The following is a 17,295-nucleotide window of genomic DNA, read 5'->3' as shown; positions in this document are numbered from 1 at the left end:
AATATGCTTAGAGAGGGCTGTAAAGCATTGTGAAGCGGTATATAAGTCTAAGTACTATTGCTATTGCTATAGTTGAGCAGGTATTTAATGGTGTCCTTTTTGAGTATGCTGCCTCTTCATTTCTTCATCTGAAGTTAACTTACTTATTCCCATACTAGTTAATCACACTATTATGTTTATGAGTTTTAAAAAGTAGAAATTGATTTATTGTTCAATAATAACCACAGCCCCAAAGATACTGGATCAAGTCTGCAAGATTTAATCAAGCCTTGATTTGATTTCTATTATTCGTATACTATTTACATCATATTACTAGGTTTGGAGCTCACAAGGTACTTTGCAAATGGGGCTAAAAGTAATTACTACTTTGGTATTGTTACATGTATTTGAAACAAAATAAATTTCTCTGAAATTCTGCCTACTTTAAACATGCATACATAGACACACACTATATAGTCATGCAATATAGTCATTTCTACTCATACTTACTTTTCCTACTCGGCAGTGGTCAGCAGCAAATTTTGTAGCTTCTCTTACAGCAAGAACATCCATGCCATCAACCTAGTGGCCAAACAAAACAAAACATAAGTTTACTCAAAAGTATTACTACAATGTTCATTTTTCTTTTAAAAAAATGGAGAATAGTAAATATCTTACCCTAAGACCTGGAATAAAGTCTCCTCTTTTGTAATAATCTGTGCTGGCTGCAGCTCTCTCTACAGAAGTACCCATTCCATATCTATTGTTCTCACAGATAAAAATGCATGGCAGCTTCCACAAGGCTGCCATATTAAAAGTTTCAAATATTTGACCCTGGAAGAATATTAACAGATTTTAGAGATCTTTACATATATTCTTGCAGTTGGCAAATGCAACTATTTCATTATAAAGAAATATACAGCTAAAGCATTATCCCCTTTTCAGTCTAGATACAACCTCACTGTCAGATGTTGTCCAATTTGCTTGTGTCTATCTGAAGTAGTAGAAATTGTTAGTTCTCTTATTGGAAACCAAGGAAAGATTATCCAAATCAAATTACAATCAAACCTTCAGCATGAGCAAGTTCCGCAGTGCAAATTACTTGCTTTATTCATTACATAGAAAACTACTTTAATCAGATTTTCTACATTGTAGAGCTTGAGGGCAGCACTGCTATAGCAGCATGGGAAGAAACTCCTGAGAAGTTTCCAGCTTAAACCAGCTGCCTTAGTATTGTCACACCTGTTCTGTTTAAAGGCAAGTATAGGCATATTATTATGTCAAATTGGATAGTGCTGTATAGAAATATGCATCTAATTGAATAAATCTGGAAACTTACCTGATTTGCAGCACCATCACCATACAATGTCACACAAATCTCATCTTTCCCAAAGTATTTACATGCCAAAGCAATACCAGCTCCCAAAGGAACCTATAAGATATTATATGTAGTAGGTAAACCATCTTAAACCACCTTGTTGTTTCTTATAATGGCCAATCAGGTGCAGACTGCTTGCACACAGAGGATCAGCCATATCCATCTCCTATTGCTTTCCCCAAGCTGGTATATGGAGATATGCTGTCACCAACCAGAAATAACACTGAATCTCAAGATTAAATGCCCTTGATAAATCTGCCTTTTCCTGAATTCATTTAATCCGTCTTTAAAGTCATGCAATAATTGGTTATAATCATCATGTCTTGTGCCAATGTTCCCATATTATGCAATCGGCAATTTAGCTAGTTTGATTAATGAACCTTACCTGGGCACCAACAATACCATTACCACCATAGAAGTTTTTGGCATACATGTGCATTGAGCCACCTTTGCCTTTAGCACAACCCCCTATCCGACCTGAAATATTAAAAATACAGTATACATTGGGGCTTTAGAGTTCACATGAATAATATAAAAGTAAAGGTTTCCCCATCCAGTCATTTCTGACTCTAGGGGGCGGTGCTCATCTCCAGTTCTTAGCCAAGGGAGCTAAGAACTGAGATGCATGGAATGCTGTTACCTTCCCACCAAAGTGATACCGATTTATCTACTTGTATTTGCATGTTTTCAAACTGCTAGGTTGGCAGGAGCTGGAGCAAGTAATGGGAGCTCAGCCCATTGCATGGCACTCAGGTCTCGAACCGGGGCGGTCAGCTTTCCAGCTGACAAGCTTAACCTCTTTTAACCACTGAGCCATTGCACCCTCTATATGAATGATATATAGGACTTTTTAGCATGCCATCCTTTTTTGCTTAATTGGAATTTCAATAAGATTCCATAAAAAGACAAAAAGTAAAATATATATATATATAAATGTTCTTTATAAGCTGTCTGTTAATGGCCAGATTTTACATGTTACTGCATCAAGAGAAATGTTTAAATGGTGGTGCAGAGATTTCTCTAAATACAGAGAAACTTACAGCAGTATATGAATTAATGACTAAAACCTCAAGCTCTTGGTATAAGGACAGATGACCTCTGTTATCCACTTGAGCAAAGATATACTAAGCAAATTAGGATGGTTTTCATTGCAGAAATGCAATCAGAATTTAACCCTTCTAGATCTATCTGCAGTGGTATTCATCCTTTCCATATTTACATTTCATTTTACTAGACAAACCTGTCAGTTCAGCAAGAATTTCTCGAACTGAAATACCACGCGTATAGGTAAAGCCGTGAGCCCGGTAGGCAGTGATCAAATGATCTGTTCGATTTATGGCTGCCTCAAGTCCAACACAGCAAGCTTCCTGTGGAAAAACAAACCAACAGCATTGAAATAGCAATAGCAATAGCAATAGCAATAGCAATAGCAATAGCACTTAGACTTATAAACAGCTTTACAGTGCTTTAGAGTCCTCTCTAAGCGGTTTACAGAGTCAGCTTATTGCCCCCAACAATCTGGGTCCTCATTTTACCCACCTCAGAAGGATGGAAGGCTGAGTGTTGAGCCTGTTGAGATTTGAACTGCCAAATTGCAGGCTGCTGGCAGTCAGCAGAAGTAGCCTGCAGTACTGCACTATAACCACTGTGCTACCACGACTCATAGCATTATACCATAACATACAGGTAGACAAATGTATTTGTATACAATTCTCTACAAATGTCAAACACTGAGTTTGCACAATGGTTCAGAAGAAACCAAAAAGCCAGCTCTGGGAAATAGATGCTTTGCCTATTCAGATGAGGCTGCTGTGTATCTGAAGGAATACGTATGTGGCTCACTTCAGGTATTGTAATATTTGCCTCCTGGAACTGTCTTACAAATGGTCAAGAAGCTACCTTGAGTTCTAACTACAGTACACTAAGCCTTTGCGACACAGGATCATAGTGAAAGAACAGTTATTAATTTGCTACTAGTCAGTCCACAATATTTTAATGCACTTTGGCCTTTGAGAAAGATGTTGCACTTAAACAAATACTGGCCCTTGTTATGTATTTTGCTTTATTGCTATATTTTAGGTATCTTACATGACATTTCACCATATTTAATTTTTTAAAGTATGGGGAGTCAAACTCAATTTCACTGAGGGCCGGATCAGGATTGTTGCACTCGGGGAGCTGGGGTGAGTGTGGCCGAATGTTCATGGCCTACTGGGTGGGCGTGGCCGAGGTGGGCATGGCCAGCTTGACATTGCTCGCTTCAGGGGCGGGACCAGGGCAGGCACCAAGGCCTGATCCACCAGAGGAGCCTCACTGACCCTCTCAGGCCATACGGGGGGGGGGGGGAGGGGGCTGGATGGTAGTATGGGCTGCCTGGGGCCCTGGGCAGCAGGTGCCCAGTCCTTGGGCTCCCAGGGTGCAGGGACCCAGTGGTCCAGCCCCAGTTCCCAGAGGAGAATTCCCACCCACGCTTGCCTCCTCCTCCAGGCTGCTGCTGTTGTGCTTGCTCTCCTTGCCTGGGCTGGGCTTCCTGGACTGGAGGGGCTGAGGGGCAGTGAGGCTCCTACTGGAGGGGGCAGCTGTTGCTGCTGCCACCACTGCGACACGAAGCAAGGTGAGGCAGGTGGTGAGCGGGGGTGGCCTGGCTGCGGGGCCCCAAGATGCACAGGTGTGGGGCACATGGGGCAGCTCTGGGGCGGGGCTCAAGTGGGACAGAGCGGGGACGGGAGTCCCAGCTATTTTTTTTGGGACGGGGGCTCCCCACCCTTCCTGTTCACCGGGGCCATTGTGTGGGGGCGGCGGCGGACGGGAGGATAAGCCCTGTGGTGGCGGCACTGGCAGCAATTGGAGGCAGAGGCACAGGAGGAGGCATGTGATTCGGCCCACCAGGCAGCCTGCTCCGTGATGGCTGCGGGCAAGCAAAAACAAACAGCAGGATGGATGCCTGGCACATTCAGCAGACCAGATCACGAGCCTCCCCCGCACCTCTGCCTGCTGCTTGGCTGCGGAACCCAAGTGTGCTAGTGGGCTGTGGCAGTTGTCGGACTCCATTGGTCCCCACGTGCTCACTACCTACTCTGTGTGCGTTGGGGTGGGCAGGGCCCAGTGAGGGCCGGTCCCTTGCTGTCTCCAGGGCAGCCCCGCGGGGCAAAACTGGGCCCTTTGCGGACCGGATGCGACCTGAGGGCCTTGTGTTTGACATCTCTGGTCTAGAGATATATAAGTAATCTTAGCAAAGACAGTTGCAATGCAGTAATTATATTAATGATAAACAGGTTAGGAAAAATCATTAAAACTCTTAAAAGACTATGGGAGCAAAATCTTAAGGGTACAAAATACATATAAATTAAAAAAAATGGGAGGAGGGAAACAACCAGAAAAGATTTGAAGAATTTAAATGTAGTATGGTATAATCTCTAGCATTCAGGGGGAACTAGACTAAAATAAAAATATTAGCATTAGCCATTTGATCACACTGTTTCCATCAGCTACACACTACAAACTATTCCCACTGAAGATATTTCACAAAATTCTAGCATTTTTAGAAATGATAAGTGTTCACTTTTTTCAACCACCAAGGAATTTATTTATACTTGTAGAGTTGAGACATAGAATTCTTCAGAATTCTTTTTACTTATAACAGCCTAATTAAAATGAAACAGAAAATTTGATGAAATCTGCTACCCACCTGACCATCATATAAATGGCAGAAACCCCGAATAATCTTTTGTTTATACAGTTGGTCTGCTTTCAGTTCCATGCGCCGAATAGTCTGCATCGTCTTATAGTATTGGAGACCTTGTTCTCGAGTCAGTACAGTTGTGGTAGGAGGACCTTCTTCCAAGCGATGGAGGTCAGATTTCTGCAAACAATAAAGACAAGTAGTCATGTTGTATTTTTAAATTATTTGAGTATCTGCATACACTTAGCATCATAGGAGCCAATGTGGTGCAGTGGTTAAAGTGCAGTACTGCAGGGCTACTTATGCTGACTTCTGGCTGACTGCAATTTGGCAGTTAAAATCTCAACAGGCTCAACACTCAGCCTTCCATCCTTCGGAGGTGGGTAAAATGAGGACCCAGATTGCTGGGGGCAATATGCTGACTCTGTAAACCGCTTAGAGAGAGCTGTAAAGCACTGTAAAGCGGTATGTAAGTCTAAGTGCTATTGCTTTTGCTATTTTTGTGCTAAAAGATTTCTGAACAATAAGGCCTGAATAAAATAAATCCCTTAGCAAATACTCTATCTCAAACATATCAAACTCAAGGCCTGCAGGCCACATCCGGCCCATGATGTGGTTAAATCAGGCCCATGGAACCGCCCTGGAAACAGCGAAGGACCAGTCTTCAGCGTCTCAGCCCAGCCCAAGCCAACCAGGCACTAATCTACAACCTGGTGGGGGCCATTCAGGCTGAAACATGGTCAGTCTTAGATCTGCAGGGCCACCTTGGAGCCAGTGAGGGCTTGCCCCCGCATTGCCCCTGGGCGTGCACAGCAGCGACGTGAGTGTGCGTGGGGACCATCTTGTACTTCAAGCTGATTGCGTTCTGAGTTCTTCCCTTTCAACCAGTATGACAGCGCTCATGTGCTCGCCGCTTCTGGTGCGACACCCAGGGGATGGGGTTGAGGCTGCATCCTGACTGCTCACGGGCTCCAGGGCGGCCCTGTGGGTTGGATCTAAGGCTGGGCACAAAAACCAATGACGTCTGTGGCCCAGGTACGCTGTTTGCCCACATGTACTAGCCTGTTTTAGGGCAGGAACAAAGCCTTCAACTGAGCGAGGCTTTGCGAGGCCAGGCCCCTTGCCACCTATCCAGCACGCTGTGCTAGGGGAGGAATGAGACCCCATTGTCCAGTGGAGCCCACCACCACTTGAGCAGGGAGGATGAGGAGGAAAAGAACAGCAATGAAGCTTTGTGTTGGCCAACTGGCCGGGCAAGGAGTAGGTCGAACGGGGCTGGCAGGCTGGGGAAGGGGGATCATGGCTGTTCAGATGGCTCCCACTGCTGTCACCAGCAGCTTGGGTGCCCCAGCTGTCCGAGCTGAAGAAAATGGAGGTGTAGATAGCTCCGTTTCTAAGCTCCCCATTTGCACATAGAAGCCCCATTTGCACGCACACGGGCTTCATGGGACAACAGGGTCTCATTCCTACCCTAGCACGGTGAGCTAGACGCGGGTATATGTGGCCTGGCTCTGTGGTGCCTCCTCACTCAGTTGTAGGCTTTTTTCCTGCCCTCAAACAGTAAGGCTAGAGCAGATGAGCGAGCAGCACACTTGGGCCATGGACGGCACTGGTTCCTGCACCCAGCCGATTCCGATTCCACAGTGACTCTCCTAGCTCTGGCCACTAAGTGGGTTTAAGGATCTCCGTCCGCAGCGGATTTTAGCAGGCAGGGAGCATCCCTGCCACGGTGGTGGCGGAAAGGAGTTCAGGGAAGGAGCAAAAGACAGGCACCGCAAATAATTTTCGTGCCAAGAATGAAAGTCTGTGTCCCTGATTCTCTGCAAAAGAGGATGGGTGCATGAATCTGCGTGTTATTATAGCACCTAGGAACGTCCATTCTCGGCACGAAAAGCATTTCGTAGCCAACTCTCCTCTTCCTTCCTCAAAGGCAAAGAAACAGAAAAACAAGAGAGACGACAGATCTTTGCAAGGTAAGTGAGTTTGGTGTGGCAGGAAGGGAGGGGGAAGCAGGAGGTATCTTAGTGGGTGGGGAAGGTGTTGAGGGCCTGTTCCATCACTAGCCTGCACCTCATGGCCTTCCCCACCCTGAGATGCCTCATGTTCATTTAACTAACAGTGCATTAGATTAGCAAATGTCTGTACATTGGTATTCTTGAATTCTCAGCTCTTAGGAAAGTATCCCCTCCTTGTGTGTTGCAAACAGCCATTTCCAGTGGGGAAAACAGGATAAAGCAGAATGGGGGGAAATATTTTCCTGTGCTATCTTTCCAGTCTGAATTGGCAAGATCCCTACAAGAGAGCCCTTTTAAGGATTATATATTAATAGAAAAGCAACTAATTTACCTCTGTTCCTAAATGCTAAAGCTGTTGCACATAAAAAACAGAGGAGCTCGGATCAACTATCACAGCCACCATTTTGACAGTTTTGCTCTACTGTTGCCTGTGGACGCCCCCACTAAATGCAAGCCTGGGATAAACTGAGCCTGGTTAGTTTTCAGCCTTTTAAGTGACCACAAACTACTAGCAAAAGTGACATTTGATCACAAGGCAAGTAGTCGTTGAGAAATGTTTTCCCTTTTGCATTTGAGCATCCAAGAAGGGACAGGGAAAGAGAAAGGGAAAGAGGAAAGACAAAATAAAAAGAAGGAAAGAGTGGAAGAGAGCAAGGAAAGAAAAAGAAGGAAAGAAGAGAAGGAAGAAGAAAGGATAATGAAGAGGAAAGGAAAAAGAAAAAAAAGGGAAAAAAGGAAGGAATGAAGGAAGATTATAATGAGAGGGAGGGAGGGTCTGCCCTAGCACTTGGCCACCAGCAGCCCTGCTGCCCTTTCACCATCCCCTTGTCCCCTCCTCCTGACCTCTCCTGGTGGTCTCCCACCCTATCACTGAGGATGCTTTGGTTACAAAGCCAGGTCTCCTTGCATGAAGAGGTAATGGGCCTCCCTCTACACTTTGCCCTCCTGCACACATCATGAGCAACCTAGCCAAGGAGAGTGAGCACAACAGCAGCAGCCTCAAGGAGGAGGTAAGTGCAGCCAGGCACCCCCTTGGGGAAGCAGGGCTGGACTGGTCTGTGGGGTGTCAGTGCCCTGGGAGCTCGAGGGCTGACTGGGAACTTACCCTCCGCTACCCAGGGTTCTGGGCAGCCCTCACTGCCATCCAGGGGTCCTCCGCCTTCCTCTGCTGGAGACAATGGATCCTCCCAGCTCCCCCCCCCCACAAGCCATCACAGGCATCCCCCGACATGAAAATGTTGAGCTGGCCATGCACACCCTAGACACACCCACCCTGGCCCTCCAAAGTCAACCACAACCCTGATGTGGCCCTCAATGAAATTGAGTTTGACACCCCTGCTCTATCTGCTCCCAGCCACAAAGATATTTACTTGTCAATGTCTCTCTTTGCATGCCATCTCCTGCCATAATTACATATAAGAGATACTTGTTTTCATTTGGGTTTAACAGCCACAATTATTTAGAATTAATAAGAAACTCAGGCTCTGAGTTATGCAGGCTTTACAGAAATAATCAGCGCCCTGAACTGCATTTAGAAACCAATAATCAATGCAGTTCCTGTTACAGTAGTGTTATTAGTAGTATTTGAGGTAGGTGGATTTTGTAGCAGCTGAACTTTATTTTCAAAAGTAGTGCTATGCAGATCAACTTTGCAGATCAACTATGCAGGAGCAAAGTGACAATGGCTTGAGTAACCATCTTCAAAGTATCCTATTCTGTGTAAAGCTTGACTGATGCTGAAACTTGATAAAAGTCTTCTGGTTGTGGTCTCAACCTGCTCCTCCAGCAGTAGCTGTGAATCAGGAGGACCCTGAAAATGCAAGCCTGTTTTTGTAGGTGATGCACAATTCTGTCAAGAATCAAGGTTGGTGTCATTTCCAACCTTGAAAATGGAATACACACAATCCTGGAACTATTACCTAGCCATCTTCCCAAGGGATAGTAAATTCCAGGGGTAGAAAGAGCAACAGCAGTGAAATCTTAGGGGTTTAGTGCTCTTAATGCAAGGGGGAAAATTCTTCTACTTAGAAAATAAGATTACTTTAACATATGACAGATTTATATAATGTGGATCAAGTGGCAAGAAGAAAAAAAATCTGTAATATTACCACTTATGGTCACTTAATAAATTAGTCAATAGTACATTCTGAATGGGCCAAAGCAATTATTTATACAACACATTAATATATTTTATTACCAACAATAATAGAGATAGCCATTTATTTAAATGGCTGTAAAATACTGGATTACTTCACAAATCAGTTAAACAATGTAAATTATAGCAGCTAAATGGAACCATTAGGTTGATATACAATAAACTTCTGAAGAGAAGCAGAACTAGGAGCAAAAATAGATTATGATTTTCATGCACTATTAAACAGCTTCCTGAAGCAATTCTGATCTTTTTGAACATACAGTTGTGCTCATAAGTTTACATACCCTGGCAGAATTTATGATTTCCTGGCCATTTTTCAGAGAATATGAATGATAACATGAAAACCTTTCTCTCACTCATGGGTAGTGTTTGGCTGAAGCCATTTATTATCAATCAACTGTGTTTACTCTGTTTCTATCATAATGACAACAGAAACTACCCAAATGACCCTGATCACAAGTTTATATACCTTGGTGATTGTGGCCTGATAACATGCACACAGGTTGACACAAAGGGGTGTGAATGGCTATTAAAGGTAACCATCCCCACCTGTGATCTGTTTGCATGTAATTATAGTGAGTGTGTATAAAAGGTCAATGAGTTTCTGGCTCCTGACAGACCCTTGTATCCTTCATCCAGTGATGCACTGACATTTCTGGATTCTGAGTCATGGGGAAAGCAAAAGAATTGTCAAAGGATCTATGGGAAAAGATAGTTGAACTATATAAAACAGGAAAGAGATATAAAAAGATATCCAAGGAATTGAGAATGCCAATCAGCAGTGTTCAAACTCTAATCAAGAAGTGGAAAATGAAGAGTTCTGTTGAAACTAAACCACAGTCAGGTAGACCAACTAAACTTTCAGCCACAGCTGCCAGGAAAATTGTTCGGGATGCAAAGAAAAACCCACAAATAACTTCAGGTGAAATACAGGATTCCCTGAAAACATGTGGTGTGGCTGTTTCAAGATACACAATAAGGAGGCACTTGAAGAAAAATGAGCTGCATGGTCGAGTCGCCAGAAGAAAGCCGTTACTACGCAAATGCCACAAAGTATCCCACTTACAATACGCCAAACAGCACAGAGACAAGCCTCAAACCTTCTGGCACAAAGTCATTTGGAGTGATGAGACCAAAATTGAGTTTTTCGGACACAACCATAAACACTACATTTGGAGAGAAGTCAACAAGGCCTATGTTGAAAAATACACCATTCCTACTGTGAAACACAATGGTGGATCACTGATGTTTTGGGGATGTGTGAGCTATAAAGGCACAGGAAATTTGGTCAGAATTGATGGTACGATGAATGCAGTATGTTACCAAAAGATACTGGAGGACAATTTGCATTCATCAGCCCAGAAGCTGCGCATGGGACGTACTTGGACATTCCAACATGGCAATGATCCTAAACACAAGGCCAAGTCGACTTGTCATTGGCTACAGCAGAATAAAGTGAAGGTTCTGGAGTGGCCATCTCAGTCTCCTGACCTCAATATCATTGAGCCACTCTGGGGAGATCTCAAACCTGCAGTTCATGCAAGACAGCCCAAGAATTTACAGGACCTGGAGGCTTTTTGCCAGGAAGAATGGGCAGCTTTACCATCTGAGAAGATAAAGAGCCTCATCCACACATACCACAAAAGACTTCAAGCTGTCATTGATGTTAAAGGGGGCAATACACCGTATTAAGAACTGGGGTATATAAACTTGTGATCAGGGTCATTTGGGTAGTTTCTGTTGTTATTATGATTGAAAAAGAGTATTATCAATAAATGGCTTCAGCCAAACAGTAAACATGAGTGAAAGAAAGGTTTTCGTGTTATCATTCATATTCTCTGAAAAATGGCCAAAAAATCATAAATTCTGCCAGGGTATGTAAACTTATGAGCAAAAATGTATAATATTGAAATAATCCAGAACTAGGCATCGTGGTCTCTTTGGTGAACAATCTAGCACCAGATGCTTTCCTTGACTTCTGCCACACTTAATATTTTTACAAATTGTTTTACTCATCTCACTCCCTTTCAAACAATCATACAGCAATTTACTCTAGCACCACAGCTGAACCCAGTGGGGTAAGAGAATATCCTTAAAACTTATTGCACTTCCTAGATCGGGGTGTCAAACTTGTGGCTCGCGGGCTGGATGTGTCCCGTGCTGGCCATGCCCACGCCCGGTTTAGTGAAGGGGAAAAAGTCGTGATACATCACGTGATGCCGTGACGATGTGAGTTTAACACCCCTGTCCTGGATAGAAATCTCCACTGTAACAGTTTTATAACTGCCTAAACTACTCATAGGTAGTTCTCACTTAACAGTCACAATTAAGACTGGCAACTTCGCTAAGCAATCCGGTTGTTAAGCAAGACATCACATGACTACAACTTCCAATTTTACTATTGGCTTTTCCATTGAACTCTAATTATCAGAAGCTGTTGTAGCCCATTGGCTGCCAGCAGAGCTAGCAGCAGAGTCAGACAAAGAGGTTGAGGGAAAGCCTGGGCCAGCTTTGGAGACTTTGGAAGGCTCTGATAGGGAAACAGCGACAGAGGCAGAGCCGGGGCCTTCCATCCAGGTGGAGAGGCAGCTCTCTTTGGGTCCTGAGCTGAGTGAGAGGGAGGAACAGATGAGGCCCACCCCAGATGCGCGTATGCGTAGAGAGGAAAGGAGAGGAGAGCAAAGGAAAACAATAAGCCCGCTCTCAGGGAAAAGCAGATGTAGATGCTAGCCAGCCCCTCCCTGGCTGGGAAATAAATAGTAGAGGTTTGGGAGTGGCCGGCTGTCACAGACAACCGTTCGTTTTCTAGTATACAGCAAGCAATTCAGATTCCTTGGCCAGAACAAAGTTTGTTGGGACTAATTACATTTGATTTTTGTTTATCCATGTGAATAAAAGACTTGATATTGGTCGCATGACCACAGGGATGCTACAACTATCATAAGTGTGAAGACCAGTGTAAAGATAAAGTTATTATTTCAGAACCATGTAACTCTGAACGGCTGCTAAACAGGGCAGTTGTTAAGACTGTACTCTGAAATGTTCTGCTTTGGCCAAAAAGTATGAAATTGATGAAAGGTAGAACCTGATGAAATTTAACAGGACTCTTACATTAGAAAGCAGGACAGGCTTCCCATGGCTCCCACATTCCCTATTTATGGCCATTATACTCTCTCCTCATATCTGCAGTATAATTGTAAGATCAGTATTTCACACCAGCTCATAAAAATAGTTTTTACATAATTTCTAAAACATACTGAATGACCACAGTGTGGCTTAGAATCAGCAAATATGTCTTTCGTTTAAAGAAAATTAAATAATAAAATAAAATTAATGATAAATTGCATGTTAAAAGTTATTTTGTAGTTTTCCTGTAAGTGTATTTCAATCCAAGAAATGATGTTCTCCATTTTATACTTAAAAATATATCTTGTAATATATCATGTAATATCTTGTAATCTTATTTCAATATAAAGGAATTTGACTTTATAAAGAAATCATTTGGATACATCCAAAAGATTCTTTAATATATTGCACAACACTAAAATATGTTTTAGTTTTAGTTTAGTATTAGTTTTCTAAAATTTCTAAAATAATAAATCTGTTTACCTTAATTTCAAATGTAGCCTCGTTTGCAAAATCTGCATAATTACGAGAAGCAACAACCACACGGGCAACCTTTCAATAAAAAAGAGAGGCAAAAAACAGATATACAGATGTATGTTAAATTAAAATAATATTTTTAAAAAATATTCCTATCTGCTTCAAGATGATTTCAATTTACATCTAACAATTTTTAACTTTTAAAGATTACAATGGATATTTTATAAGTAGTTTTTAAGTCTGTATTTATTATTGATTCATTCCATTTTGATGCTTGATTCCAATTAACTGTGGGTAAATTTAAAAAAACAATATAAAAATAAGGAAATATGAAAATAAATATAATTCAAAAATTAATTATAAGATACCAACAAAAGGAAATATCTCTAATTTAGGGTTGAACTGTGGAATTTTTGGTGCTTTCCAAATTTGTGTAAGGCTGATGATGTAAGATAGCTGCCTAATAAAACATCTGCAAGTAAACAATCAAGCTCATAGAATAAGAATTTATTACAATAAACAATATATTTTACAGGAAATATATTGAATTATGTGGGTCCCATAAATACATTTGTATTTTCTATTTTGGAAGATTTGTAATGGAAAAAGCAGGGAGAAAAAAGCAATTTAATCAGAATCAAGTTAAAATAATGCAGGTAAGAAAAAAGAACACTTAAGAAACTAAATGCCTTAAACACTCTACAGCAGGGGTGTCGAACTGGCGGGCCACGGGCTGGATGCGTAATGTGCAGGCCACACCCACCCTAGCTCCGCAAAGGCAAAAAAATCACAATACGTCATGTGACATCAATGTGACACAGTCTATCACCTGTGATTATTTTGCAACATGTATGTGCAATCGATTATTACCACTTGTGTTCATGCAGGATTTGCTACAGCAGCAAAATGCCACAGAATATATGATTTAGAGGACACAAAAAGAAACGTAATACTGTAATAGTAAAATACAGGCAATGATAAAATTTTTAGCAATGCTTATATTACTTAGATTTTCTAATATTTCCAGAAAAAGATAAATTCTCATATTTCATGCACTTGAAAACTGTTTTCTCAACTGTGCAAAAATCAACAGAATTGTCTATTGACAGGAAATGCTGAAGCTGCTAACTTTGGTCTAGCATGATAATTATGCTAGAAATAACTTTTACTGAACTGAATGTCTTAAAATTAGAAGGGCTACCAAGCAAGATTTCAATTTTCTATCCAGGAATAAATGGACCATTAAAATAACAAATCAGAACAGAATATATATTTTTTGCACAACAGATTATGGCTTGTTATGAACATTCATACAATTAAAATACTGGTCTTACCTCACTAACAGCTCCCTGAAGCAGTAGAATTGGAAAAAACAAAAATAGAAAGGAATATCAGCTACCATCATACAGATGTGGGGAAAAATGATTCCTTACAAATATATATTTTAGTACCAATTTTATTTAGCCAAGTGACATCTATTTATTCAGCGCAGAGTTCTTTTTTATGCAACAGTAAAACTTCCTTTAAAAAGTTATTGCATTATAATATTTTAGCATAATGAAGAATAGATGCTGTTATTTTTAATGCACCAAAGTAGCAATTATCCCTATTTGTGCACCAATCTTCATACACACAATCCAAGTCAAAAAGATTTTCCTGCTGATTTTTGTGAAGCAGACTATCTGGGTCTCTCTAAATCAGGGTTCAGGCCTGGGCTTGGAATGAAGATTCATTAGTTGCTCTTGTGTCATTTGATGGGACCTGAAAGGTGATAAAGGCATAAAGGAATCAGGCACTGTTTTGCACTGGACTGTCTGCAAGATTGAGAATTTGAAGCACAATTTTGCAGATTCCACTCCTTCTAATTTGCTCATTGCAGAAACAAGAGATCGAGGGCTCAGTCCTGTCTCTCATTTTATGTAATTTCTACTTGGCATCTCTGGATGCCAAGGTTTAGTATTATCAATATATACAACTCTATATAACTTTTTTATTGTTAAAAACCATCTAGAGTAGCCCCATGACAGAATAGGCAGCAAATCAATCAATCAAACAAACAAATATACATACAGGTATTGATACAGAAAACCTTTGCTTCAATTGAAGTTCCATCTATTGTTCTCAAGAGTAGGAAAAAATGATCATCTATTGTTTTATTGTTAAACCGCAATTTTCCTTTTTTGTTTGTGTGACTTTAACAACTGTTCATACTATGGCTCAGTGTCGTATGAACTTGTAAACTGTGGTTTATTCAACAAACCATTGATAAAATCATGGTTTAGTATAGTACAGTATTAAAACCTAAATACAAAAAATACCATTGAGGTTTATAATGGGCAATAATTTCTTTAAGCCCCCTAAATCTTGGATTTTTAAACAGGATTTTTATTGGAATCCTGCAAATCCACTCTCAAAGAATCCAAAAAGTAGAATTAAAATTTTTTGTTCTAACTTGCTAGTTACTATGAATAAAAACATTTTTTTTTAAAAAAAAATAGCTCATTGATATAAATTTCAGAACAAAATAAAGGAATGTGGTTTAGAAAGATTAATTTATGACAAGAGCACCTTGGATCATGAGATCCAAACCTAAGTAGCTTAGAATTTATGTTGCATAGTATTATTAAGATTCATATTGCAAATTGATCTAAAGTGATCTGAAATGAAATATAAAGCAATACCAATTTGGCACAGATTTATCCCTATATTAAAAGCTGGGCTTGAAATATCATGCAGGGAATATCACTGTTTCCCCTGCAACATCTGATAGCTTATGACAGCCCTATAATATACTTTGCTTAATACTGTTAAACCACACATTGGAACAAAAATGTCTCCTTCAATAACACCTCCCAAGCCTGACCAAGTGCTTACTCTTTATGGACATGTTGTAGGCTGACCGCACTTTAAATATTCACACTAGACACACTATACAAGAATTCAAAAAGTAGAACTGAAAAATTCTGTTCTTTCTGTTTGTTTACAAAACACATTCATGATTAACTAAGCAATGGTTACTCAAATGTCTGAGTTTACACTACATGCTGAAATCTAAATGAAGTGTTCATAGAGTGTTCACACAATCTTGTAAATCTAAATATTGATCTAATTTGTTGCAGGATCCAATCTGAGGCGGTCACTGGGACTAGAAATTTAGTCTTCTAAGCTTTTAGACTCATGCTGGAGCCCGTCCTCAGGGAACTTCTCTCTCTCCAGAATGCATGACTATGAGGACCAAGTTCTCCCCCCCTCCCCTTCCAAGAAAATACAAACTCTTGAGAACTTTGTATTTCAAAAGGAACCTTATATTGAAAGGGATGAAAGTAAGTCAAAACTCAAAGCAGGCTCTGAGGTCCCTCAGGGGATGCAGTTCAGGATAAAGGAAATTAGGAACTCCCTCCCCACCTTCTGATGTGGATTCCGACCAATCTGCCGGTGTGAATATGAATTGCACCAGCCTCTCTGAGAAACAGATACAAAGAGCTTCTCAGGGTCATCTCACAATCCACTCATTCCCCCCACTTCCCTTTCATTTCCCAAGGTATGAGAATTCTCCAGGCGTTCCTGGCACCAGGCAACGATTATAAATCAGGTTAAAGTTTATACAAAGAGGATCAGGCAAGAAATTGGATACTTAGGACACATAGGAAAAAAACTAAATGTGACAAGTCTAAATCCCTCCCTTCTTCCACGAAGAATGGCAGATACATGGATTTGACATATTGCCTCCTCAGAAAAATCGAAAACCCACCTAGAAAGACATAAAACATATAATACATTAAGATTTAGGATGGTTTGTATGGGTATTTCAAGTGGAATTTCCTTTACAGTGTGGGGTTTTTACATGTTTTTTGGCTACCCATTGGTTCTGAGAGGATGGTAGATGTTTCCATGCCACTAAATATTGTGTGGAGCCGTGGTGAGTGCAGGAGTCAAGAATGTCTTTGATTTCAAAATGTTGTTCTCCTTCCACCATAATGGGGTTTGGAGGTGGGGGCAAAGGGGGTCTGACTTTTGAAGAGATTTCTTGCTTGAGTAGGCTGCAGTGAAACACTGGATGAACCTGCCTAAGAAGGAGGAGTTCTACCAAGACAGGGTTTATGATTCTGGTGATGGGGAATGGGCCAATGAATTTTGGTCCCAGATTTTTAGACGGTTGTAAGGATTGTAGAAACTTTGTGGATAGATATACGCGGTCTCCAACTTTGAATGGTTTGGGTTCACAGCATTTGTCGGCTTGAATTTTAAAAGCTGCTCTAGCCTCTTGTAGCACTAATCTGACCACTGGCCAAGTGGTTTGTAGGTTGTTTATCCACTCCTTCAGGGAGGGGATGCCAGGTTCCTTAGCTGCTCTGGCATGGTATTAAATTCTTGTCCTGTGGCTACCTGAAATGGGGTGAAGCCACTGTTACTGCTACAGAGTTGCTGTAAGCTACTTCAGCAAAATGTAACAGTTCAGTTCAATTGTCCTGTAGTTAATAAA

At 41.2% G+C, this 17,295-nt stretch overlaps 1 protein-coding gene across 2 annotated transcripts in view; it reads right to left on the bottom strand.

The window, feature by feature from the left end:
* The window catches only part of PDHA1 (pyruvate dehydrogenase E1 subunit alpha 1), a 42,244-nt gene that overhangs the window by 16,279 nt on the left and 8,670 nt on the right, over window positions 1–17,295 (bottom strand). The window contains exons 2-9 of one of the 2 annotated variants that reach the window (XM_070943873.1): window positions 14,147–14,161; window positions 12,819–12,887; window positions 5,046–5,219; window positions 2,598–2,724; window positions 1,743–1,834; window positions 1,319–1,411; window positions 658–813; window positions 490–561 (exon numbers count right to left, since the gene is read on the bottom strand). In XM_070943873.1, coding sequence (XP_070799974.1) covers window positions 490–561; window positions 658–813; window positions 1,319–1,411; window positions 1,743–1,834; window positions 2,598–2,724; window positions 5,046–5,219; window positions 12,819–12,887; window positions 14,147–14,161 — 798 coding nt within the window. The remainder of the gene's footprint in view (window positions 1–489; window positions 562–657; window positions 814–1,318; window positions 1,412–1,742; window positions 1,835–2,597; window positions 2,725–5,045; window positions 5,220–12,818; window positions 12,888–14,146; window positions 14,162–17,295) is intronic. The other variant, XM_070943874.1, reaches the window with a different exon arrangement.

Source organism: Pituophis catenifer, unplaced genomic scaffold (assembly GCF_029215685.1).
Source record: "Pituophis catenifer annectens isolate HBS135680 unplaced genomic scaffold, rPitCat1.0.hap2 SCAF_4, whole genome shotgun sequence".
Lineage (NCBI taxonomy): Eukaryota > Metazoa > Chordata > Lepidosauria > Squamata > Colubridae > Pituophis > Pituophis catenifer.
Note: the sequence above shows the minus strand (reverse complement) of the source record. Positions and strands in the feature narration are given on the sequence as shown.